The sequence below is a fragment of the Aspergillus viridinutans genome (assembly GCF_018404265.1).
Source record: "Aspergillus viridinutans IFM 47045 DNA, scaffold_2, whole genome shotgun sequence".
NCBI classification, from domain to species: domain Eukaryota; kingdom Fungi; phylum Ascomycota; class Eurotiomycetes; order Eurotiales; family Aspergillaceae; genus Aspergillus; species Aspergillus viridinutans.
Genome location: NW_025091218.1, coordinates 2,986,546 through 3,012,727, shown reverse-complemented (window position 1 = coordinate 3,012,727; position 26,182 = coordinate 2,986,546). Strand labels below are relative to the sequence as shown.

Here is a 26,182-nt window from a genome sequence, read left to right as displayed (position 1 = left end):
AGTCGAAGAAATGGCAATTGAGTCATCCACCACGTGAGGCGACCCCCAGAACCAACGAACCTGAGGAACGGACAGTAATGAAAGACAAGGGGAAAGGGTAAACAGAGATAAAACGAATGTAAGTCAGTAGAATCGAAAATCTCCTTTTTCCCTTGATTTTCTTCTTATTTTACTTTGTTTCCAAGGGTCGAATCACGTTGCCGCAATAGGCAATTCTGGGCTATCTGGTCGAAACTCCGCCGGCGAAACATTTGTCCGTCAAAATTATTCTGATTATTTGCTTCTCTTCCGCATCGGAACTGGTATTGCAACATCTACGAGGTTGGGCTTTTCTCATTTCGGGGTCAATATGGGTTCCAAAAAGTCGCAATCGAAGCCTCCCCCGAGCGCTGCTCTGGATTACAAGCCCGTGAACAAATTAAGGCGTCAAATGCTTCATGTCAACCGCAAGCGGGCCAAGGACGCAGAGCGACGAGCAGAACGATTTGGAAGGAAAAAGGAAGAAGCCAAAAACCCGAAATTGAAAGAGGAGCGTCTCAAACGGAATATTCCGCTGACTCTGGATCGGAAACGTGTCTGGGATGAGGCCGGTAGTGACGTCGAAGATGCGCTCGGCATCAGTGTTGATGTCGAGCGCATCAAACGACAGAAGAAAGAGGAGGAGGACGAACTTAACCGACCATTGGAAGATAGCGAGTCGGTGTCGGACGAATCCGGAGATGATGTCGACAGTATGCTAGCCACCAGCGACGAGGAGGAGGACGGCGACGACGACGACGAAGAAGTCGGAGATGGGATGGCTAAGAAGGATGATAATCGGGGCCGCAAAAAGTCCTCCCTTCCGTCCGCTACAGAACGAGCAACCAGTCCGAGCCAGTCGACTCGGAGTACGAATCTCAACCTAGCACCGGAGGCTCTCGCGGCTAAATTCCCGACATTGTTCACTTCAGAGCCTCCTCCGACACCCAAGATCCTCATCACCACCTCGCTCAACTCTACCCTCCATGACGAGGCCAAATCCCTTACCAATCTGTTTCCTAACAGCGTTTATATCCGTCGTACAGCCCATCGCTACTCCCACAAGTTCTCCATCCGCGAAATTGCTTCCTTCGCATCGAATCGGAACTATACCGCCGTTGTGGTTCTCCAGGAGGATCAGAAACGACCCTCCGGTCTGACGATTGTCCACCTACCTCAGGGACCCACTTTCCATTTCACTATCAGCAGATGGATAGCAGGCAAAAAGCTTCCGGGACATGGAAATGCCACCGAGCACTGGCCGGAACTGATCCTCAACAACTTCCGTACTCCTCTAGGTCTACTTACAGCCCATCTCTTTCGGAGTATGTTCCCACCACAACCGGACCTGGAAGGACGTCAAGTCGTCACAATTCACAACCAAAGAGACTACCTATTTCTCCGGCGTCATCGTTATGTGTTCCGCGAGAAGCGCGAGACCGAGAAGAGTGTCGTTGGCACAGACGGCAAGGAAATTAAGGGCGTGGAAGGCATTCGCGCCGGTCTTCAAGAGCTTGGCCCCGCAATCAACTTCAAGCTGCGGCGAGTTGACAAGGGAATTCAACGTGCTAGCGGACAGGAGTGGGAGTGGAAGGGAGGCATGGAGAAACAGCGTACCAAGTTCCAGCTGTAGCATGCTCTCATTTGGTTTTATACCTTTGTTATGTGTCTGGTTGCATTATTGGGTTTGCATGGAGTTCAGCTCTCAAAAATGGGTTCGGAAGGCTTTTTTCATGTGCGCGTATAGTTTCTTCTTGATTGTCCAGATGCCTGTACCTTCTCTGTAGATAATGTACTGGCGAAACACTATTCTGTCAAAGCGGCTTTTCGGCCAAAGGTAGCATCTCACCTTCTCTCGAATGCACGTATACGCCACTAATCTGTAGATAAAACGCTCAGATACACTACAATCAGTAGACTAATCCGCATGTGGGAAATCGAGAGCTATTTGAGTCGGCCACCCTAGGTCGACCGAGTCAAACAGTCGCCTGAACATCTTTCCTTGACGGAGAATAGGATCCATTGATCTTCTCTATGACTATCGACATCATTCATGAATTCAAAATCTTTCCACGGGTCTACAGAACATGTACCTCTCTATTGTGAAGGTCCCCACAGGCATAATGGCGATCTCCCGCTCCACAGGAAAATCTTCTTTCATGTCCAATAACCAGTAAAGAACTTACGCATTTGAGCTCCTGGTTCCCTCATTGAGCTACCTGATTTGGTCCTAGGTACATATTTACAGAAATCATCCTTCAATTATTGCTCCGCTGATCTTCTGGAAGAAAGCCTACCCAACTTAGCATAACCTGCAAAATCAAATATTCTGAAGCCTTCACGAATACCAATGGCCACACCACCAACCATTATCGCATGAAACCGTCTCACCTGCATTGCAATGGCAGCCGAAGGCCCAGTCCTCAAAACCCCCCGCCGGTTCCTGTTCATCGCCTCACTAGGCAATATGCGTCCGTACCGTCAAACGCGGCACAGCGCCGGGCATATCCTCCTCGATGCACTTGTCCCCCTCCTCCCCACGCGAGTCCCTCTGGTATCCTCCAGACAGCCATCAGCCGGTCCCATCTTCTACAAAACATGGTACAGCCCGTCGTACATGAATGAATCCGGGCCAAAGTTGGTCCGACAGCTCAGCAGCTGGTTATCCACAACACAATCCGAGCTATTAGGGCCAGTAGTCCGCCAAGGGGACGTCGCTTTGCCCGCGAACTTCGGCGATGCATCTGCAGCGAATGTCGAATGGCAGCTTCGGGGCGTTGATCCCCGCTCGCTGAAGAGTTTCCGACCGACGCTGGTAATCTTGCATGATGAACTCGAAGCGCCGTTGGGCAAGGTGAGGGTGAAAAGGGGCGGGCCTGAGAAAGCAAGTCTGCGCGGTCATCGTGGTCTGATCAGTGTCATGGAGAGTCTGCGCGGCAAGGGCCTGTATCCACCGCGGACAGGACAGGCGGCGCAAGGAGCAAATGCTGGTCTGTCCATTCTGCGTGTAGGCGTAGGCATTGGCCGTCCTTCGACGCGAACCCGGAACGATGTTGCGGACTATGTCCTGACTGAAATGAACGCCTCCGAACTGGCTGCAGTCCGTGCAGCTGCGGTCCCAGTCTTGGACATTCTGGCAGATGAGCTCTATCGAGAATCTAACGATGACTGATGTTTTCATCGACTCAGAAATATCCATGGCGGAGTTCCCCCCTCTGTGCAGTACGATACTACGATTCCTAGACAGATACCCATCTTGTGAGCACCTTTCCCGCTCGCGCATCGCATTCGATTCCAGGGTGTTCCCATTGTGGAAAGCCTTGACTAACAAATTCACAATTCTGAAAATGGAGGCAATCAACCGGAGCGAACACAGAATACCATCGCACGGGATTGACTGGTAAATATAGTGTATACTAATTTTGCATAGCCCAGCAGGTGGGATAGAAGAGTAAGAATATCCATGAAAATAAAGACGCAGGTGCGAACCAGGCCTGCAAAGCGCAAAAATGGCAACGAGTATGAAGAGGAAAGACAAAAACGGACCGCTGATATAACGTATCATACGGTTCCCGCTATACTCAGGTCCCGGATCTCTTGCAGAACTTCTTCTACCCTGTTATCCAAGTCGCCGCGGGCGTATTGGTCTCTTGTCTCGGCGTCGAGATATTGCTGTACCTGAGCCATGCGCGAATACGCTTCGGCGCAAAAACGTAGTTGAATCTTGACCAAGGCTTCGAAACTGGGGTCCAAGTACGGCACACGTAGATCGATGAGCTGTGGGAGTTCCGTGAACAGCTGTTCATTAAGCTGCTCGTATGCCTGCTTGGCCATCTCGGTCTCCTTCTCCGCGCGGGGCAGCTTGGTGGCATCCTTGTCTGGCTTCTCGACCAACTTCTTCACTTTCGCTCTCATAGCGTCGTAGTCCAGTAATTTGTGGTTCCGCTTCTTAATGCACTCGTTGATATCGGGGAAGTACGCACAGAAGCGCGAAATGGGGTCCAGTACGGTTGTTCTGACAAGCGGATTAATTATCGTCAGTGTTTGCCTGCAGTAAGTATAATCATCCACTCGTACCTGTACGGCCCGTCCAATGCTTTGATCGTCTCGGCATCCAAATCCTCCACAGCTTGCTTATAGCTTCTGCTCACACCGTCCCGAGTACCTGCCTCGCCGTAAAATGCATCAATCGTCTCCGCAATGCGCATTTGAGAAGCCGTCATTGCTAGTGAGCGTGTCTTGGTCAGCACAATGCAACGCCATATAAACGGTAGTGTTTCGAATAATTGACCCACCTCGTAACGAATCCAGATATCCCTTCGCTTCCTTCTGCAGTCGATTTGCCGCAGCCTCCATGGTCCGATATCGTCTGGAAAACAAAATGTCGATCAGTAGCTGATTTCAAATATGCCTATCCAACCCAGCTCATACCGCTCCTCGATTTCATAGTCCCGGTCATTCGTTCTCTCGACATGTCCTGTAAGGATTGAAGGTCGTATGTTAGTCCATGTGATTTACCACAACGCTTTGTTCTCTGCGGAAGCTTTGCAGCCTGTCTCGCACAGTTGCGGGGAACCATACCTGTTTTCATCATCACCTGCGTTGTCGCACGGTTGACATTTTTCTTGAACCCTACACAGCAACGCCCTCATGTCAGTGTGTGTTGAGTAAATAACCACTCGAAGAGAAATGGAATCGCGAACCTGCCCAAGACATGATTGCGGTGTAGGCAGAAGCGATGAGCAGGAAGTGGGCGAGAGTAGAGAATTGAGTAAGGAGTAAGGAATAGAGGAGAGAAATAGGATTCGTAAAGAGTGTTTGTTGAAGTAAGAGGTTTGAGTGCCAATATTACGATTGCACAGTGTTTACAGCGATGGTTGATCGTCGCAGGGCTGGACCTGGATAAGATGCCTAAATGCGGGACGATGATGATGGCTTCGGGATGGTTCCAGGTGGCTGTGTGTGGCTGTGGGTATTTATGTTACCTGACGAAATACGGATGCCTGTTTATTACGGAACTGGTACTCGAGTTATCCACAGATGTATATGGTAAATTACTTCATGGCGGTTTCGATCGGTAACGAATCCGGCGGTATGGAACAGTAAGGTAGTAAACGAATTTCCCGTGTACGTCATGTCATTGGAGAGGAAGCCTGACAATTAGCGACTGGAGATGATGTCAACCGGAAGATCAGACTCAATATGGGCCACTGCATGATGGTCAAAGATTCTGTGTATGCGATTTGCGTGGCGAACATTTCCGACTTAAAGCCCGGTGGACTTGCTGGATGAGCTTGATGAGAGTTATCAAGTAGTACAGCACAATCTATCGGAGACCGTTCATGATTCCAGGATAAATTCTATACCACCCATCTTTGCTTTCTCCGTACCATGGCACATGCAGACGAACCTGGATTGGGTGTAGGAAACCATAATGTGTGTAGATTGCTCATCTGAACTTATAGAGCTGGCCACATTGGGCACTTGATACTTGAGTTTTTATAATCTCAAGATCTACTGGAAAATTTCCTGCCGATAAGACCAGGACGCAAGGGAGCGAAGACAACCAAGTCAGTAAAGTCTGGACTGTTGATTGCGTTTCCTGAGATTGCATTACGGACCACAACCGGAAGGGCCGAGGAACATTCTGTTATACCGTGCGATCTTATCTCGCAAAGGATCAATTTGCCCGACACTCGCCGCGAGCTTTCAAGGATGATATAGCCTGGACCCTCGATCAGCATACTGCAAAGGGGGTTTCACCATATCACGATCCAGGCAACAACGAACGACCCCAGGGACAGTCAATCTGTAGTCACCTTTGACTCTGTAAATTTTCTCGCGAATAACTGAATCAACATCTTGCGGGTAAATCGAAGTGGCCCAGCCATTGCAGTGGCCGGGTGAGGTGATTTTTCATCTGCTATACCATCTTGTCAAAGTAAAGTAGAGTAAGGGTCAACACCTCACTATCTTGGTCTTGAGACAATGCCGCTTGGGACGTCGCAAAAGCCCATTCTAGATTCAAGAAGCCTTAGTGGTCAAGGAGAACCAAACAATGCAATGCCCTGGTGATTCCAGCGACGAACGACCGCCGAAATCAGCAAGTGACAAGGTCATTGGTTTCGGAAGTAGTTTAGATATATCCCAGATTTCAGCAGTGGAATAAGAATGAACAGGGAGAGGTGCACATACCGCTACGCGGTTACTGTCTATATGTGCCTTCCAAAATGGCAGGATGCCATGTTGTATGGTCGAGCACAGATAAACAGACAATGAATACCTGTATGGGTTGAGGCATGGAAAAAAGACAATTGTCTATTTCTCATTCGCACGACGAGTGCTTTGCAGCGTTCATTCTATGAAAAATAGAGACCACGATGACATAGTGTACATAACTGGCTGAGTATAAACTAGACCTACTTAACCAGCCCGCCTCCCAGTATACCTCATCATAGAAATACAGATCTGTTGAAAAATAGCAAATGAATAATCTGAAAGAGCCAAACCGCGTCTTGGTAAGCCAGGGTAAAACCAATGCACGAGTAACACCCGCTGAGTTCATGCAAAACCCTGTAAAGATTCCCAGTCATAATACCTCGGAAAAGGAAAAGAGACATGAAAGGCGCAGAAGAGGAAATAGAAAATGCGCAAGGATCGAAAGAAGGAAAGAAGAGCAAGAGATAATTCAGCCCGTAGAATGCTTCGTCAGCCGAACCAAGAGGCAGTCGACATGAGGAAGTCATTAAACTTTGTAGAGCCGGTATCAGAGCCCATCAGTGGGGAAGAAGAGAGTATCGAAGTAAGAAATGACGATAAGCTCAATGGTCATGACTGTTCGTTGCAATGGCATCAATTCATGACGATGAAACTAAGCCCATAAGCTAGTAGCAAGGAAAAGAGCAACACAAATATATGCGCCGGTAAGGAAAACAAAGATACCTCCTTCTACAGATCTAGTCAAAGGAGGACAACCGCCTGGAACGGGTATAACATGAACCACCCTGTTTTTCATATGGACACAGGAGGCAATTGTGAAGCACAGTTGCGAAGGGAGGACAAGCCCAGGCAAATACCAAGTAAGATGCTTGAGACGATTCCTCCCCAGATGTGCGAAAATCCGCCATTTGACCCGCACGGATCAGATAACACGCCAGCTATTCATCAGAACCCTTCCTCGCCGGCCTTACACAGCTTGATCTCGCGGACCCACTCAGATTTGAGGACCTGCGAGGCGTTGATACGGCGAGAAGGGTTGGGGTCAAGGATGGAATAGATCACATTGCGACAACGGGCCTGGGAAAATGTAAGCGCTGGAGACCCTTTGAGGCAACCTCGATGAGCTCTTACCCGATGCAGAGTTTCAATGGGAGCATAACCATCCTCGTGCTTGCGGCCCTCCAGATAACGCTGGTAAAATTCATCCTCATCCTTGCGAGCAACTCTCCACAGATGCCTTCCTGTCCTCATAGCCATGTAGATGACACCTGTCGCCCAGACATCAACAGCCCTTGGATCGAATTCCTTCTCCACGTATTCCTCAGGTGCAATGTACGGAGCAGAGCCGCAGAGACCCGCAGTCATGTGCGCTTCCTTCTCCCACGCCATACGGAAACACTCACCATTCCCGAAGTCTGTAATCTTGAGTGCACCGTGAGTGGTCAGGAGAAGATTCTCCGGTTTGAGGTCACGATGAGCGACTCCCATTTCGTGCATGTATTCTACACCACGCATGAGCTGTTTGAAGAAACAATCGGCCTCGGCAACTTCCAGTTTGCCAGCGGCCAACACGAGAGTGTAGAGGTCTCCGCCGGCACAGTATTCCATGACCTCACAATAATCGCCTTTGGCGTCCTGTAACAGATCGAGGGTGTGAATAACGTTAGGGTGGCGGAGGGACGAGGAAATGCAGAATTCAGAGGTCAACCGTTTCTGGTATTTCTTGGCGGTCTCCTGCGGGCGACGGCGGAATTCTTTGACAGCATAGAGCTGCTCAACTCTGGAGTCCTTCGGGTCCACTTTGTGAGAGATCCGGACAATGCCAAAGGCGCCACGTCCAACAATCTCTTGGCATTTGCCATATTTATCAACGAGAGAGGCCGTGGCGTTGGGGCCCCCCTTCTTGTCGGCGGCCAGTTTGTCGCGCTCAGTCTTGAATTGGTCGATCCAAGTAGACATTAGTGACAGTTGCTGGTCATCAACGTGGTCGTCCTTTTTTCTGCTACCACCACCCAGCATGTCTCGCAGAAGATCGGTCAGCTTCTCCTGCCGTCTTGCACTCTTGAGATGATGACAGTGTGTGCCATCTGGGAACAATTCAAATCGCTTGTGGATGACAGAACCTTCCCTTTGGTCTTTTCCATTTGCAGGTTTCGCCTTCTTTTCTTTTTCGTTGTCACCTTTCGTCGACGTCTGCCGCGAGGGAGCTCGAGATGAAGGTCTTGATGTGGGTCTAGATGGCGCTGGACTGCCATTTGTAGGAGCCTTTATGCTTTCCGTACTGCTATCTGAGGAGTCTCGAGCGGATTCTGGTTCTCTGCTCTCTTTTGGTTCTTTTGGGGTCGTCCTTCCAGTATTTGAGAACATGCGGGTGAGGCGATTTGCCATCGTAGATCTTGTAGTTGTGGCCTTTACGGGCTGGGGATGTACAGGGAGTACATCCCCGTTCGCGGCGGACAGATTCATGCCCGCTAGAGCTCGTGTTACCTGAGACTCTCCATCTCGAGGGTCATTCGAAGTTTGTGACGCTGCGGCGGATGAGACTGCGGAAGGTACAGGTGAAACAGATTGCGGAGTCATGTGCAGTGAAGGAGTGGCTATGTGCGAACGGAGGACAATAGGAACAGAAGTCGCCCCCGTTGCGAGTGGGAGGACAAGCGCCTACAGCACGAAGCTGAAGATGCCAAAGTTCAAACCTTTGGAAGATGTGAGATTTGAATGTAGGAAGATAGAAAAGAGGAGGGAGGAGCGGGGGGCGGCGAGAAAAAAAGTGCGGTGGCCTGTGGTGGCCTGAGGCGACGGTCTACCGAGAAAGTGTAAAAAACGGAAATGTGACGAAAGTGACTTTTTGTAGTGGAGGCCGGGCGAGTTCGACACAAGGAACCTCCACGAAAAAGAGAAAGGAATGAAAAAAGGAAAAGAAGACAGGCACCGCGCAACTAAGCACGAAATGCCCTGATGAGACAGTAAAAAAAAAATAAGCGACTCTGTAGATATATTTGAGCGTGTTGCCTTGCAATATTAAAGAAAGAAGACGGTGTAGCAAAATTACACAGGGGAAAGTGGAACGCCGTTGCCTACGGGGAGGAGAGGTTGAAATAGTGCTGCAGCAGCAGTGGTAGGCGGTGTTACGTCGCAGTAAGAGGGAGACAGTTGGGTGGGTGCGGTTCCTACAAGGTCATGAAAGTCTCCAGCAGGAAACAGCCAGTACCAATTTCGCTTGAAAATCCTCCTTTATGATTCGATTGACCTCTATCATCTTCATTTTTATGTTTTATGGAATTTAAACGGGCCAAAGGCTATATTCTACGCGCTGTACTACCTGCAGTTAGACTTGGATGAGATATGAGGCAAACCACCCAACATCTGTAAGCAATGAATATCCAGCTGAAAATGATTCCCTTTACGAAGCAATACGGAGCAAAATTACGGAGCAGCAGTGTACCTCCCTAGCTAAACTAAGGTACCGGACAGTACGCGAGTACCAACCGTACTGAGGACTGATCCGGGTTCCGCTGCCTCTGTTTGCATTTCGCAGTGCTTTAAAGGCTACTTAGGTAGGTTTGCATGCCTGTCGTACCTTAAGTGTATCGCGATGATTCTGTATCCGCAAATATGATACCGAATAATACCTTAGGTAAGGTAAGGTAGGCACACATGAGATGAGCTTGTTACCTCGGTACGATGGTATCTGAAAGCTATAGGTAGCTGTTATTGATGGCGGCTGGATACCTAGCCATTATCAAATGCGTGTCCTGATTTAGTCATTTGTGTTAATCAAGACTTAGAAGATGACATATATGACATACTAGACAGCGGATGGCAAGGAAATATACAGAGCGATTCGGAGCTGGAGGACAGTCAGTATCTCAAGCTTGAAAATGTGTACTCCGTACCAGGTAGGTAGTATTATTAAGGCACATAGGAAAAGTGGCACAGAAAAGTTCATGATTACCAATACCTGACAATATGACATTTTCCACAAGACCCCGCCTCACCATCGGGAAAGCCTTAGAATGAATCGGCAGCCATGAATGTTTATGGGGTCCCAGATTTATTTATCTATCACTTTCAAATTAGAGAGGTGACTATCTTTCAAATGCCTCTTGCAAAATGGTCTACTAGGATATAGTCTAATTAGTGTAATAGCAATAATAGATGGACTGAATGACAAAAGTGTGAAAAAACACCACCATAACCAATACTTACCAATAGCAAGTACCGAGCAAGCATGCTTTTCCTTCCCTTTTGGAAAGTCAATAGGATGACGCTAGTTCCTCATTCTCAGTCAGTCCATGCTTGGTGCCAGAATGCTGATTATCGCTTGATCTCACACAAGAGTAATAATAATCCTCCGAGGTGACGTTGTGTTTACCAGGAAGAGGCAATAGCAGGCAACAAAATTGAGGCTGTGCATTCTCCCTGCTCATGCATACTGTATGTGATCTGATCATATTTTAATATTATTATTATTAATTGGCCCCGCACATCAGTAACAGGATCCGGTGGCTTGAGTGGTTCTGCTCTAGGACAATTCAATCATTAGATGCTCTCAAGTGTCAATTACTTAGCATCAGCAGCTAGCAAGCTGTGGCGGGTAGGTAGTTCTGCCCCTCTTGGACACTCTCAAAAGCTTTGTCTTCTCCACTAACATCACCTGAGAGGTCAAATTCTCTGTAAAAGTCAAGACGCATGAGGGGTTGAAACTGCAAAGATATCTAATTTCCACTCTTGCTGATGGATATCAAATTGTTTCCCACTGTATGGAGGTCAATGATCGACTCGAAGCGGAGGACCACCCGCCAGTCCAAGGAGTGATACAGTCAAGGACCATTCCCAGCAAGATCCGTTGTACCGATAAACTGATCGGGGAAAAAAGCAGCTACACATCAGATGATTCTGATAAGACCTTCATGCCTCTGCTGTGATAATTTCTCATAAATGCTTTGCTACTGCATAGTCTCTGCGGTCTCCGCGGCCTCCGCTGCTATACTGTCAATCCTGTATGCTTATGAGACTAGAGTCAATCTAAATGATGGGAGGCATCAGTCTAATTGACAACTGGATGGAGTGTGGATGAGTGAATGAACAGCTGTCCCATTCGCAAGGATATTTGGAAACATTATCCACGAAGGCCTTCGTTCCTTTAATGCAAGGGTAAGCCACGGAGTAGAAAGCTAGCTCCGATTTATCTAGTCAAACAAGATCCGACAGATCATGAATTTCCCCGCGAAATTAGCTCCTAAACTTGCATCAGTGGTAAAGATAATCAGCCAATGGATCTCAGTACTGATTGAAAGCTCTTCACTTCGGTTGTTCTTTCAAGTCAAAGAAGTTCTGATCAATAACGCCCAAGGAGCCCATATTCTCGTGTACATGACTTCGTGATCTGATCATGAGCGATCTGTGTACAAAGTTAACCTAGGATATCCATCATCATCTCCTCCAGTCATTTCAATCATGCATGTCTCTCGTTTTGGTTGCGCTGCGACGATCTTTGCTGCGTGGGATCAGCACACAGCAGCTACAAAGAGTGAAAGGGAGTGAGAGATACTCTATTAAATGGTATTATTGTACAAAGTGGTAACCAGATATTTTGCACATCATTGTTATGCTCCTGAGCTGAAACAACCGACCCAATAGACGGCTCGTACAAGAGCCAGTTCCTGCTTATACCCTCGAGCATTAAGCAATCGTCAAGCTCTGGCAAGATGGACTCCAGGCCATGCTGCAACTACTGCACTTTTTCACTTTCCAACATCTGGCAACTATCAAAGACATGCTGTCTTCTTGGCGCATCATCAAGCTGTAAGCACATTGAAATGGTGGCCGTTCAGAAGGTGCAAGATGAAACGAGGGATTTTCAGGCCAATCAGAATGAGGGGCATAAACTGGTCTAATCGCACCAATTTGACGCCAGTATACGGAGTATATTATTGTTGATTGAAAGTAACGAATTGTGCAATGCTAAAGGGAGCCAGTGGTGAGGGGCACATATAGTCAGCTCATCTAGGATGGTCTTACAAAATTACTATCTTTTTTCGGTCATCTCACTGACGCATGGGCAAGTTGACTATGTAGAATTATTTTGACCACTGGATAAGCATAGGCGACTTCCAATCTTTGGCTAAACTCTAGACTCGAGAGAAGTAGAAGGAACGTAGGCATTGCTCAACGAAGAAAAGAAGCGCCCTTGACGTAATGGAGACTGTCTGCAACATTAGGAGACATTTGTGCAAGTGAAATATCTGGATTTATCAGTGAGTGACGAACAGGACTAGCTCCCAGTTGATTAAGTCGCAGAGGAAGATACTGTCAGCTGGAAGATTCGATGTGTTCAAAGTAATGCCAGGGGACAGGAAAGCCATCGATGACCGGCGAATACCCATGTATTTGCACCTAATCAATCTTTCTAGATGCCACAGAGTGTCCAGTAGCGATCCTTTTATGAAGTATGTGCCGAAAGTTTGGACTGCTACTTGCCGCCGGGGACATTGCTCCAACTGTTCAACGAAAGGGAATGATAGTAGCCGCATTAAGGACCTGTCGAGACTTGAAGCAACTCAGTGAATGCTGACGGCGGATTGCTGCTAGTTATACTTCTCATGCAACATGGCAAGCTGCTGCAAAGAATTTCAAGCTCTTCCTCAGAACTTGCGTGAAGTCCCTCTGAGTTCAAAAGAGAATTATGAGTCGTCTCTTCGTTAACGGATGCTTCTTGCCTAGATCTATAATGACACAGTTCCTCAGAAATGAGCCGATATGCACGCTCCAAGGTTTGCTCCTGCTATGTTAGACCATAACTTGGGGCAATAGTAGCTTCGGCGAGAAGAAACGGCGGCGTGATTGAGACGCGAAGTAGAATGGGACGCAAGAACAAGCCTCATCCATTACTCCGTAATTTCCTCCGAATAAACTGTCCAGGGATCAGAGTTCGGCTCCCGTGCACAACTATCGAAGGTTGAGTTGGGATCAGTGGATTTCCTGTCTTGCCATACCGGGATTTCAAGGAGAAAGTCCACATTTTCCACGTACCACGACCGCCGACCTGGCCATCCTATGACCAACAGGTAACTGCCTGGTTTACCTACTATCGTTGACCGCTACTCCAGGCAGGTGAATCATGGATGTTGCAGCAATAGCAGGTAGCGCTGAGTGAGGGCGAGAATCGCTCGGCTCAACCTGGGGAGGTGTATGGGAAGCGTATAATTAAATACATCTTGTCGAGAGACTCGCGATAATACACTTTCTTCATGCTCATCAATCCATTTCGTCCAAACAGTATCAATATCATGACATTTTTAGGAAGGAGGCAATGAACGGGAACCATGTGCTCTTCCTGTTCGAGCCAGCCGCAGATACAGAATTCGTATCCACGAATAGTTTAAAAAGATAACATATTATTGCCATGTGGTAAGGTTATTATTATGCTGTCAACTACTCGGTATTTCATACAGATGTTGTACTCCGTAATCACAAAGTGTAAGCCACAGCCACAGCCACCATAGTTTCAGGACTGAAAAGAAGCGTTTGTGATTTGTACTGGTACATGTCATAGGCTATGTTGAAGGCTAAAAACCTGCTTAATGGACTGGAATTTTTAACTTAACCACCAACCGTTCTATCATTCGTCGGTGGATTACCTCGTCTGTAGGTGTCCTGTACGGAGTAATTATGAGTCCCCTCAAGGGTTAACCCTCTGTGTCCCCAGATTTTATTATGGTTTGTTGATTTACTCCATACCAGACTCCAAGAAAATCACAAAGGGAACCCTGGATCAAGCCACTTTCACCGTCCAATGGTCTATAAGGTATGTTGGCTAGTGTTATTAATACTCCCATATTGCAAAGATGAAACAGTATCTACCTTGGTACTTCGTACCCTAGTTGCAGTACCCATGTGTCTTACGATTTGATACATTTCACGTCTGAGCGTAATTTCCCGCATCAATGCCTTGGTAGGTAACAAGCTTCCATTGCTCCATTTGCATTTGGCCTCCGAAGAAGCTTAACCTGGTTAGGCTAGCCTCGGATTTGGTTGGTGGAACGAGAGTCAGCACGAGCCATTCATTACCTTACTAGAATGACGGTATCAAAGGTAACAGTAGCAGTTGGACTTGACCAAGTATGGACGCGGAGGAGAGCAAGTCGGATCCGTTATCCCAAAAACATACTGTTTTGCCGAGCACTTGCATGTCTGCCACATGCATGCTGCATACTCTAGAGTGCAGACAGGTTGATTGATATTTCAATGTCGTCACTCGTCAAGCATATCTCGGCTCCGAGCGTAGGCATATACTTGAGTCCATCCACGGGTTCCTATGTAGCGTACACCATTGGCGGATGAGCGAATTATGGGCGCCAATCACTAATAGTGGATGCTCTTGCATTATGGGCCCTGCGGCTTCTATACGAGACTTGAGATACAACAAGACGCCTGAGTTGCAGTGCAGTGGCTAATATGGGATACCCTTCCTGGGATGGCTGCAGATGCTTCTGCACTTCCTCTTTGATCTTTTGCTGATCCCAGCAAGGCCCCTATTGATACGACGGATTATCAGAACCTATCAGCATGTACAAAGGAACCGTATCTTGCTGATCTTAAAGGTAGACAGACCATTTCACAATGATGAGTTGTCATTTGGATTTGCATAACGCATGTTACTTAATTCTCCTGTCCTGCAAGTAAGAATAGAGATCCAATTTGGGATTATCCACTCCCCCTCAGCGAGTTGTGTCTAACAGATTCATTCTCGACTGCATTTCAACAACGTGCTCATAATTTCCTTGGTTCACCTGAGTGAGCCCTAGCACTTCTATCTTGGCTTCGTATGGTCTCTCTCGGAAGGTTCCATACCTGGTGGGAGCTCAACATGTCGCCGCTGTACAATGTTCTGAGATGGCAACGGAATAACCGGAATAACTGTTCTTCAGGTCAATTGGCGTGGGCTATTGTCATTGAACCACAAATTAGCGAGCAGTCCTCGACAATGGGCCGCGCGACTATTTCCAGAATACCCTTTGAATCCGATCACCGGGGATGCTCGAAAGACACAAGGCGGTTGAAAAGTGCATGCAACAACAGATAGCAAACATAAGGTCAAAATCGACCACGGGAAGGGTATGGGTTGTCGCCGCAGCGATTGAAACACCAACTGTCGGCTGGAGTGTTATGGTGAGAGCACTGATGGTTTCAATTTCATGCTGTGATAGCCCCTGGAAGAGAGGGGTTCCTGTCTGCCTGGGCTTCCTTATGCTCGCAGTAAGCCTGCCAATGCAATCGATGCATGACCGGATATTCCGATCCGTGAGAGTATAACAACGACAGTCGGTAGCTTGATCAAGTTCAATGATGGGTAAGGCGTTCCAGCATCATGAAAAGGGTTATGTATAAGGATATTTGTTGGTCTATCCATCAGGTATCGGCCTCTAGGATAGGACTCGGGTCTATAGATAGGTAAGACAACGTTTCCAAAGAGAATAAGGGAGCCTCGCGTCTGTTCAATAACTGTGAGGTTGACGGTACTTACCACAAATTGCTCGAGGGACTCTTCGAACAGTTCATTATTCACACCCACGCCTCCCGGATGTTCGACAGGTGACAGCGGATTTTTGACCACTAATAATGATCAAATCGTCAGAAATAGTTAGGACAATATTGAGGGTGACCCGAATCACTTACCATACTCGACATAGAGATTGATATAAATCTGCTGTAAAGCAACTCGCATGCTCGGGCTCTTGACATCTGTGAGCATGACAAACTTGATATTCGTGGGAGTTTCGTAGTAATGAAGCTTGTATTGGCTGGTGCGATAAGTGACGAAGCTAGGTGTATAAGTATTCGTCAATTACGATTCAGAATTCGATAGAAGCAGCTCAATCGCTATATTCTCACCTGTCATCCTCGCCTCCTAACTTGCGCGCCATGTTTCGAAGGGAAAAAACAGTACCGAAAATGAGCTTCGCATCGTCGTCGGTCGTCCGCGCAGATTGGCCAAAAAGAGAGGGGACACCATTCTGAGTAGCGACTTCAGAAGTCGGTCGCGGCGATTTACCGACTATCGAGGCCGGACGGGGAAGCCATCGCCTCTTATAGATACACTCGGCTGGAAGCGTGCAAAGGGCCAGATCAGCTATTGTGTTTGTTTACAATAGAAAAGGGAGATTATTACCGTGGCGGTCGAAGATATAGAACGAATAGACGACCATTTCACCAGATGAATATCGACAAGGGCAACCAGAATGCCGAGAGAGCAAGACAATACAGCAGATCTCAAGCCGTGGAAATTAACTCAACAACGACGGTGACGAGTAACAATAAGAGCGGTTCAATTAGGCTCGTCGAGACAAGAATGCTCGTGGGCGGTGAGAAACCACTTCCCCTCTCTCTCGAAGTGGTGTCAACCACCCCTTTCGCTCCCACTCAAATAATATCATCACATTTACTCTGTACTGTGGAACAGGGTAGTCCGATAGGCGATATTTAGCAATTTGGCCACATTCCTTCTCCTTGTGCGGGCCTTTAGTTACTCTCGTTTCAGTCCCTTTTTGACCTGTCATCGGAACTTCGACTCTTCCCCGATATTCCCCACATTCCGCTTAGGCATCCAGGTTTGTTATCAGTGCAATAATACTCAGCATTTCACCCTTGAAGAAATACAATTCTGCAAGACGTAATTCATTCCCATTCCATTGGCTTTTGAACAGTTTGAGGTTCATTCTATGGCCGACGAAATTGCTGAACCCAAGCACGATGATATTCTCAACGCCATGAATGAACTTCCTAAGCCCAAGCCTAGCCGTTACGCGTGAGTCGAACTATACTCCTCCCAGCTTCGTCATTCATTCTTAGATGTCACTGCGCTCGATTATCCTGCATATCTCCTCAATTCAATTTGCAAGTGTTCATTGCTGAATAGATTTTGGGATTAGCTCCACGCCTTCCTCTGAAAGCCCGCAGAGGCACTATCGCCGAAATCCGAAAGTCCGACGTCCAGTGAAGGTTATTATCATTCGATCACTTTTTCGCTGCGTGCGATTGACTAATTCATTGGGGGCAGGAAACCCTGAATGCTCGCTCCGAGTATACCACGAGCCAAGATGATGGGACTGCTGAACACAGGATCAATCAATATATCATAAAGCAGGAGATTGGCAGAGGATCTTTCGGTGCGGTTCACCTCGCTGTAGATCAATATGGGAATGAATTTGTAAGGCGACTGTCCTTCTGATACGTAAGCCGGTTTGCTGTATGTGGGATGAACGCTATGCTAACAAAATGTCTTTCCACAGGCCGTCAAGGAGTTCTCTAAATCACGACTAAGGAAACGCGCCCAATCACATCTTCTCCGCAGACCTCGAGGCCCCAAACGACCATCAGATGGCTTCAATTCTCCTCTACATCGGCATCCGTCGGGGAATGAGGACGAGCACGGCAAGAACCCGCTTTATCTCATCAAGGAAGAGATCGCCATCATGAAGAAGCTGAACCACAACAATCTGGTGTCTTTGATTGAAGTTTTAGATGACCCCACAGAGGACTCCCTGTATATGGTGATGGAAATGTGTAAAAAGGGCGTGATCATGAAGGTTGGACTGGAAGAAAGGGCCGACCCTTACAGCGATGAACAGTGTCGCTGCTGGTTCCGCGACTTGATTTTGGGAATTGAATATTTACATGGCCAGGGTATCGTGCATCGAGATATCAAACCGGACAACTGTCTATTGACGAATGATGATGTTCTCAGGATTGTTGATTTTGGAGTATCCGAGATGTTTGAGAAGGATTCGGATATGTTCACAGCCAAATCGGCTGGCTCGCCTGCCTTTCTTCCGCCGGAGCTATGTGTGGTAAAGCATGGCGATGTCTCGGGAAGAGCAGCAGATATCTGGTCTATGGGTGTTACTCTCTACTGTCTTCGCTATGGGAGGCTGCCATTTGAGAAGCAAAGCATCTTCGAACTCTATGAAGCCATCAAAAACGACCCCGTTGTATGCGAGGAGGAAACGGATGATAACTTCAAAGACTTGATATTGCGGATACTGGAGAAGGATCCGAGCAAAAGGATTACAATGAGAGAGTTGCGAGTGAGTTGTTTCCTGCTGTATATCAACAGCAACACGTGTCTCATGGAATAGTCCAGGCGCATCCCTGGGTGACAAAAAACGGTTCCGACCTTCTCTTGCCTGAGGAGGAGAATATTGCGCAGATAGTGGAGGCCCCAACTGAGGAGGAAATGAATACCGCTATAACAAGGAATGTGGGCCACATTATGGCTGTGGTATGTCTTTGTGTGCCCTGACGCTACTCTATCTTCCCACGGAATCAACTGATATAAGAGCTACAGATGAAAGCTGCGAAACGTTTCAAACGGCTTCTAGGTCGAGCTAAAGCCGAGCCGGTGATACAAAGTATACTTGGCCAGGAGTATGAGAGCCATTTCGTGGAGCCGCCGCTCGAGATGGACCCGGAAGAGAGCTTCTCCGCCAGCGATATTCTTATGGGTAATAAAAGCCAGAGTGTAACTTCATATAACAGAGAGCCCTGGGAACGTGAGAACGTTCTGAAAGGCTATCATCAAAAGCGCGAAAAATCACCCGAAATTAGTGATTCAGCCAGCAAGTATACTGCCCTACAAGACCCTGTGCTAAGGAGCTCAACCAAACATTCTGTGGGCATCACACTGGAGAGACAAGATTCAGGCTCTATCTCCAGTTACAAACTTCGGACCAACTCGGTCGACGATCTACAGACGACTTTCTTTCCTCAGTCCCCTTCCCCCCAGAAAACGCTGTCACGGGCCAGTTCGGCTACAACAAAGCGCAGCGTCGAGGGTACCAGGGGCCACGCACGGGATCCTTTAGAAGGGGTATTCCCATACCTCTTTATTGGTCCATCCACCTACACTGGGTTGCATCAGGAAGGAGAGCATGATACCGATATGGAGCGCAACCCGTATCAATCGGAAACCCTATTGTCAGACGAGCCCCTAGAGACGAGTCTAGCAGGGAATGAGGCTATCCCTATAGTGAGCGAGTCACCAGGGGCTGCTGAATTCGACATTTATGAAACAGCGTATCGACAGGAGATCGCTCGAATCCGTAAACTCACTCTGGCTCGTGAAGGTACTCTACCCAAAGTGTACTTAACTCGGCGTGTTGAAGATAAAGACGAGGTCTTAAGGCTTGTCGAGCACGGATCTCTTGGGACGAACCACGAAACTGCCGCTTGCGAAGCAGATGCGGTTATTGGTGAGAAGATCACGGCGCCGTCCAGCCCGCGCTCTGAAGTGAGCATGATAAAAGCTCAGCTGGATGAGCAGCTCAAGTTAGACGCAAATGGAGCCCTTGCTCAAGAACAGCTGTCTGCACCTGTTACCACGGCAGATCACGAGCCTGAAACCTCGCCGCTCGCTGCCACTAAATCCAAGGCTACGGGAGGCTCGTTGACGTCGTCACCGGAAAACGCAAAAACCAAGTTGAAGAACCTCTTCGATCGTGTCAGGGGCAATAACAGTCCTTGAGAATATCGAAGATTGAGTTGTTGAAGCCGACTACAATTGGCACCGTCGGAAGATTGTCCTTCGACGTGGTGCTCCACTATATTTATCTGCGCCTACTATTTTGTGTTGAGATGAATGATCTATTGCCGGACATATGACCTGTAGCTATCAACCTCTATGGTATGCACAGAATCTTCACATAAGTAGTTTTACCAGCTTAGTCTCTGGAAAATATAGCAAACGCTCAAAAGGACATGGTTCGACGTAAGACATGTGAATATGCCTGCGATGTTGACACTAGTTATTATACATACAAGGGCATCAGACCCATCCAGGTGAGCACATAAGACGTCTCATGAAAGAAAAAGGGGGAAAGAAAAATAAATAACGCAAAATGGAGGAGGAGCAGGAAGAAGAAAAGGAGGAACGATGACGAAAGGCAATGAACAACATGAGAGATGGTGGCAATATGCAGCCGTAGTCGTAAACTGATTGATCGTAGATGTCGAGCTTTGAAATGGAAAGACACGGGAGAGGCTATAGGGGGAAATGAGATATGCAATAATGATCGCAGATGAGGAAAGGAACATCGTTGTCGTAGGAACTTGGCGCGTTCAACATGGCCACGTACAATAGGACGGATTTCGAATGAAACTAAGTATGTTCAAGGCTGAGGCTGAGGCTTGACCTATCTCGCTTCTGCCGCGTGAAACTATGAGTATCATGGTGCGCATATGCATTCGTCGGATTGGATAAGTCAGAGAACATCCGTCAGAGAAAGTGATGAGACCTGTGCTCTTCGGCTACTCAACGCGCAGATGTATCAAGTTGGTGGTTTGAGAGCGACTGCCGATCGTGAGCAATCAGAATTCGTCGAAAAAGAAAACAACACAGGGATTGGTAAAGAAAGAAGCGAAGATTGCATCGAATATGCCGTTAGTCGTAGCTCTCTTCGCAAGTCGTCTTCCTCAACTGGTTCGTGATGAGAGAGAACCAATACTATCTATCGCTCAAAACTGAAGAGTTCATATCGTTCATCGTAAGCCACCATGGCTTTTAAAGGAGAGAGGGAACATAAACGGTTACAACAAAGAAAGAGATGAAAGGTGCAGAAAGAAGAAAGAGAGAGACAAGACCTTCCTGCACTTCTTCTTTAGCCAGATGATGTCACTCGGGTCTTCTTTCGGCTGAAGTGGCAGCAGGTACTTCAGGAGTAGACAATGCGGGCCCTTCTGGCCGTCTGCTTACAGGATCGGTCAGGATACGTCGACTGCTGTCTCCAAAGGAGAATCTTTCGGAGGGACGAGGCTCAAATGGTCGCTCCCCGGGATCCATCCGCGCGACCGGCTCTGCGCGGCTCAGTTGTAGCGGTTGGGGTGAAGGTAGAGTCTGCCGTTTGTCGGTCGGTCTTGGAAGCTCTCTTAGTATCGGTGCCGGGTCACGACTCGGTACCCCTCTTGCTCGTCCGTCCTCGATGGGTGCCATGAGCGTGACTGGCCTCCCAAGCGGCGGTGCATAGCGCAGCTCTGGGTTCTGGACTTCCACCGGCCGGATACTCGTCTGAGGCGTAAACGAAGTGTTTGAAGACATGACTCCCGGTGGGCTGGCTGGTGTTGAAGGAGCTTTCAGCCTATGAGATCCCGACCTTCGGGGAGGAGGGTATGCTTCGCCTCGAGCCTCCGCAGCCGCTTTTCGTCGCTCCGCTTCGGCTTTGCTTGGCCGGCCTCGTTTCCGGGGCGGCTCGCCTTTGGTCGTAATACTATCCAGACTCGGGGAAAGGAGCGCAGAAGCGCCGCTCTCACTACTGTAAGAGGCCGTGCTGGCAGCTGGCCGAGGCTGGATAGCGCGTGGGGCAAGAGGCGGTTTGTCCAAGAGGAAAAGCGGCCGCTTTCGCATGTGACTGCCCTCGGATGGAACTGCTGGTGGTGCAGACAACTCATGACGGGGCGGTGGAAACGATACCAGGCCCTGATTGACAGGGAGAGAGATTTGTGGCTGTTGCTGCTGCTGCTCTTGGCACATATTGTGAAAAGCGAATTGACAGGAATTCAGGGAACGGCCTGGACCAGAGTAGATTAGCAGAAGCCAGGCCGAACTATCCACTCTGATCTGACGAAAACCTCGACTCGGTGCGAATACGACATGAGACGCACGCACCCAAAAAGACGAAAACAACATGAGAGAAGTAGAGGACCGGCATATCTGTACCTGTTGGAAGAGGAATATCCGTCCAGCTTGGGATGATATGGAAATCTTTTATCATTTTGACCAGCTGGCTGGAAGGGACTCCTGCCTTCTTGAGAATCTCAGTAAGTAGAGCGTACTGGAAACATAGTCAGTATGACAGAATGTGCGAACATTGGAAACCGCATGGAGCATCTTGATGCATGCTTGACGATAGAAGGAGTGTGGTCTTACCCTCTCCTCTTCGGTCCATGGCCTTTCCGATATATTCGACATATCCCATTGATCATGGAAGCGACTCTAGCTAGCTTCCTTCCCTCCCAATCCGTCAACAAACGAAGCCAGGATAATGTTCGCGCTTCAGTGCAAGTGGAGTCCAACCTAAAAAACGGCGCGATGCGCGACTACGGGTTCAACGGTATCGAGAGCAAAACAGCAAACCGAACACGAAAAACAAAAACAAAAAGTAAGTAAGAGAGATACCAACAGGAAACCAATCTAGAAGATGACAGAAGTGAAACAACCACAAAGCCTCCCAAGTGGAACAATGCGTCTACAGGGGCGTAAGTACAAAAAAGCACGTGGATTTTCCAGAACCAAATCAGGAACTAGGCTAAGAGGGTAGCGAAGGCCGACAAAGGAAACTGCGGAAGGCAATGAAGATCAAGAACAGCGGAAGATGGACAAAGGTCGGTACTTCGAATAGAAGGCATGAAGTTCAGACTCGCATCCGCTGATAGACTGGACAGATCTCGATATATGAGGCGACGGCTGAATGACGCAAGGAGCAAAGGATATATCGAGGGATCCGCGAGACAAAGGCAGATTGGCAACTTGGGATGCTAGATATATCGCCAGTCGCCGCGAGAATGGTCCAATTCGCTGGATTTGGGGAAGAAACTATGGAAAACGAACGTCAAGAAATAAAAGAAGGAAGATCGATAACGACAGCAACGACCGCGACAGCGACAACAAAACAATGGGTTTGAACCGTGCTGTGGCCACCAGATAGGAGACGTCAAGAGGACCTATCGTCGTCGACGATCGACTGGATATCTGGAACAAAACAGTCTCAATGATGCATGTCGTACCAAGGACGAGTAGTTTCAATCAGAGAATAACGAAATATGACAGGGAAACTAAAAGAATGGGAAAAAGGGGGAATGGGACGAAAGAAAGTCAATCAGACAGCAGAAAGCAGACAAAAATAAATCAGTCTGATTTATTTCTGCCCCGGGAATATTTTCTGACCAAACGGACTTTTCATTCGGGACAGCGCAGAAAGACAGTGCAGATGCACCAGCATGCGGCCGGTTAGCAGTAAGGAAAGCTGCAGGGACTCTATTCTCTCTTAGTTTTCCTGCGCTTGTCCTCTGAAAAGCGGCGGGATGGAGCCACAGTAGGTAGATAGATAGTGACCAGGAGAACTTCCCGGACCAGCGAAATTAAAGCATATCTAATGTTTGCGGGACCAGCCAGCCGGGGGTGGATAGAATTGAACCATACTCTACCTAGAAGAGCATAGTGTTTCAGAAACGATTGTTTCAGATGATTCCAAGCGTCTAAACTGCTGCAAGAGCGGAGAGGACGACGCCATGGGATACATGAATGTGCAGCGCACCAGACGTGGCCCCTCTGCTTCCTGCTCCGAACGAGACTAGGATTATCACGGGGAAAGAGACGTATAAAGTCATCCACTCTTTGAACGCACAGCGATCAAAGGGCGACAAGAACCTGGACGGTTTAGGAAGAGAGCAGGGGGAGAAACGGCCAGCCAGACCCGCATTGAAGGCGCGATGCAACAGCAGCCTCAGCCTACTGCTGTACTCCCGCACCACTGAGGCGGCAAAGTCAAAAGGAAAAGCACGAAACACAAAAGGCAGTAGAAGGGAAACGAAAGCAATACAATTTTGACTATGAAAAAGAAGAAGGACTGGCATGGGAAAAAAGAACCATGTCAAATAGAAAGAAAACTGGAAGGGAAGCTCAACCGTCCCACTAATAGCGAGACAGGTGCCATGACTTGGAGCAAAGGATTCTAGTAAGAGAGCAGCGCGTTCCAGCCATGAGCATCATGAACGCTAGACAATGATTGATAGGTGGACATTGCGCCCCAAGACGTTGGGTCAACGGACTAGAATCGATAGGACTGGAAGCTTGAGGAGCGAGGTTCGGGGGCTAGCTCCAGCTGCAGGAAGTAGCGCGGTCGATCCATCCCGAAAGACAGCACCTCATCGCCCCGTAACAGTATGCTGTGCTCCGTTGAGCGCTTCATGATAATCTAGTAGCTGTAACAGAACCTGACGAAGGAAGCAAACAATCTATGCGCTGTGCTTCGATTCAATTGAGGATTGCGGCATCTTCAAGCCTTTATGGCATACTGGAAACAAACCACCTAGAAACCAGCATGCCAGACAAGAAACGGAGTGAATGAGGTCGGGATGGTGAAAACGACGCTCGAAGCAGAAGTGGGGTAGACTCTTTTGACTGGAGTAGTAATTCGGGAGGCTGGGACGGATACGACTGATGGACACTGATGGCGTACTGCAAAAATCGACCCGACATTCGAGCACAGCAATCCATCGAACCTGCAGTCGATCAGAAAGTGTGAGACTCATACAATGGCCCACATTGGTTACTGTGTTAACAAGCTTAGGAGCATGCATAAAATATAGAGTGTGGGATTATCGCAAATAATCATAATAAATAGCAGAATAAGCGGGCAAATGAGAACGAGAGAAAGTAAAACAACCAAAAAATACTAAGGTATGAGATGAAGAAAAAATTCCCCAATAAAGGAACAAGGTCAAGGAGACACAATGGCTCAGACCTTGGTCGAACGCTGTCATAGCGAGTCGAATTTGATGCCACTGCATTCCCTTCATTGATCATTGTACATTGTAAGTGTGCTGCATCATTGTCGGAAGAGACTCTGTAGCATGATCAACCCAGCCAATGTTGGCTCCGTTCCTTGTTTAATGGAAATTCTACTGTTCCGTACAAGGTTGAAGCACGGAGTAAATGCATCGTGTTTGTTCTTGGACACGACGAAAGTGGTCAAATCAGAAAGGACGCATCGTATTACTTGCATCTTAGCAAGCATGGAACTTGTCGCATTGGATCGATAACAGCATAGTTTTATGCACGAGAATCAGCGGCATGCAGGAGAGGCAACGCCCCGCCGGTTTGAATCAACCGGCAGAGTGTAGTTCAACATGGCAGTTTCAGGCATTCCGCATGGACCACTTGTCAATGAATGACCTCCTTTTTCTGATTCGCCATCGACTGTGGAAGTATAACCTTCATGAAAGCTGTTTCTTCATCTGTGTGATTTGGCGTAGTCAGTCCTTAACACAAAGAGTAGGAGTACTTTGAGGTCAAACTGAGAGAGTATTCAAGGAGGTGGTCAAGTTTCAGTGGCGCAGCCATGCAGGTACCTTAGTACTACCTTAGGTGTGAATGTACCTCGTAAGAAACAGGTAAAATAAGATAAATTACTGTAGGTAAGACACCTAGGTACTCTCTACCTTACCTAAGGTACCTAAGATGTGCCTTTCGCGCAGTACTGTCACAGCAGTCAAGGGTAACATAAATTTCTTACCTTAGTATTCCCTGAGGTACCCAAGGTAGGTACTCGGTACCTCAGGTACCTATTATTCCATACAAGTACCACTACCAAACCATCCATCCTGATGCGTTGAAGATCTTCAGGCTCTCACTATTGACATCTACTCTAGTTGGCATTGCCGCTCCACTATACGGATTAGTCTAAGTATTCATTTCATGACCTCACAAACAAGAATGGCGCCGTCTATGGCTCATTTCTTCTCCATAATAGGTAGTTTGCAATTCATGTCGACAGCTACTGTACTACCGGGGCGGGGTGTTCGACCAGCAAGTGGGCTATCTTTCCTTGGTAAATATGTACATTCATTACCCAGGTAACATTATTACAGCTTGCTGACGGACGGAAGGCCAGTATTATTATTCTTCCCTTGCGAAACCTCCCCTCAGCAGAAGGTAGTAGTAATGATCGTTATTCCTCCTCTTCTACCACAATAGTCACAACTTCACCATTCCCTTGTCCATCTAGAGTTCGAGCACTTCTCGTCCATTTTGTTCTCGGGGAGCTTCTAACACTCTATGAGTAAGAAATTCAAATTCGGATAACAGAAGGAAATGACTGGCTCTTAGACGCCGAAAGCTTTCGTGTCCAACTGGCATGTTTCGAGACGACCCCAGCTCATGTGCAGCCAC

At 47.9% G+C, this 26,182-nt stretch overlaps 7 protein-coding genes across 7 annotated transcripts; 3 read left to right on the top strand and 4 right to left on the bottom strand.

The window, feature by feature from the left end:
• Positions 1 to 349: 349 nt before the first annotated feature.
• Positions 350 to 1,651, top strand: Aspvir_004555 (rRNA-binding ribosome biosynthesis protein RPF1; the record flags this gene model as incomplete). The annotated part of the gene is made up of 1 exon (XM_043267779.1): positions 350 to 1,651. One exon carries the CDS (start codon positions 350 to 352, stop codon positions 1,649 to 1,651), a length of 1,302 nt encoding a protein of 433 aa, XP_043123714.1.
• Positions 1,652 to 2,419: 768 nt separating this feature from the next.
• Positions 2,420 to 3,190, top strand: Aspvir_004554 (aminoacyl-tRNA hydrolase; the record flags this gene model as incomplete). The annotated part of the gene is made up of 1 exon (XM_043267778.1): positions 2,420 to 3,190. The coding sequence occupies one exon, from the start codon at positions 2,420 to 2,422 to the stop codon at positions 3,188 to 3,190; it is 771 nt and encodes a 256-aa protein (XP_043123713.1).
• Positions 3,191 to 3,579: 389 nt separating this feature from the next.
• Positions 3,580 to 4,734, bottom strand: Aspvir_004553 (amphiphysin-like protein RVS161; the record flags this gene model as incomplete). Its single annotated transcript, XM_043267777.1, has 6 exons — positions 3,580 to 4,033; positions 4,096 to 4,243; positions 4,314 to 4,387; positions 4,450 to 4,495; positions 4,600 to 4,650; positions 4,722 to 4,734. 6 exons carry the CDS (start codon positions 4,732 to 4,734, stop codon positions 3,580 to 3,582), a joined length of 786 nt encoding a protein of 261 aa, XP_043123712.1.
• A 2,448-nt stretch (positions 4,735 to 7,182) lies between these two features.
• Positions 7,183 to 8,817, bottom strand: Aspvir_004552 (serine/threonine protein kinase SAT4; the record flags this gene model as incomplete). The annotated part of the gene is made up of 2 exons (XM_043267776.1): positions 7,183 to 7,314; positions 7,369 to 8,817. 2 exons carry the CDS (start codon positions 8,815 to 8,817, stop codon positions 7,183 to 7,185), a joined length of 1,581 nt encoding a protein of 526 aa, XP_043123711.1.
• Positions 8,818 to 15,665: 6,848 nt separating this feature from the next.
• On the bottom strand, positions 15,666 to 16,448 carry Aspvir_004551 (TRAPP subunit BET5; the record flags this gene model as incomplete). Its single annotated transcript, XM_043267775.1, has 5 exons — positions 15,666 to 15,683; positions 15,767 to 15,855; positions 15,919 to 16,064; positions 16,135 to 16,345; positions 16,412 to 16,448. The coding sequence occupies 5 exons, from the start codon at positions 16,446 to 16,448 to the stop codon at positions 15,666 to 15,668; spliced, it is 501 nt and encodes a 166-aa protein (XP_043123710.1).
• Positions 16,449 to 16,961: 513 nt separating this feature from the next.
• On the top strand, positions 16,962 to 19,762 carry Aspvir_004550 (putative calcium/calmodulin dependent protein kinase; the record flags this gene model as incomplete). The annotated part of the gene is made up of 6 exons (XM_043267774.1): positions 16,962 to 17,047; positions 17,172 to 17,241; positions 17,300 to 17,449; positions 17,532 to 18,326; positions 18,383 to 18,520; positions 18,587 to 19,762. 6 exons carry the CDS (start codon positions 16,962 to 16,964, stop codon positions 19,760 to 19,762), a joined length of 2,415 nt encoding a protein of 804 aa, XP_043123709.1.
• A 1,146-nt stretch (positions 19,763 to 20,908) lies between these two features.
• Aspvir_004549 (putative AT DNA binding protein) lies at positions 20,909 to 21,763 on the bottom strand (the record flags this gene model as incomplete). Its single annotated transcript, XM_043267773.1, has 1 exon — positions 20,909 to 21,763. The coding sequence occupies one exon, from the start codon at positions 21,761 to 21,763 to the stop codon at positions 20,909 to 20,911; it is 855 nt and encodes a 284-aa protein (XP_043123708.1).
• Between the last annotated feature and the right edge of the window lie 4,419 nt (positions 21,764 to 26,182).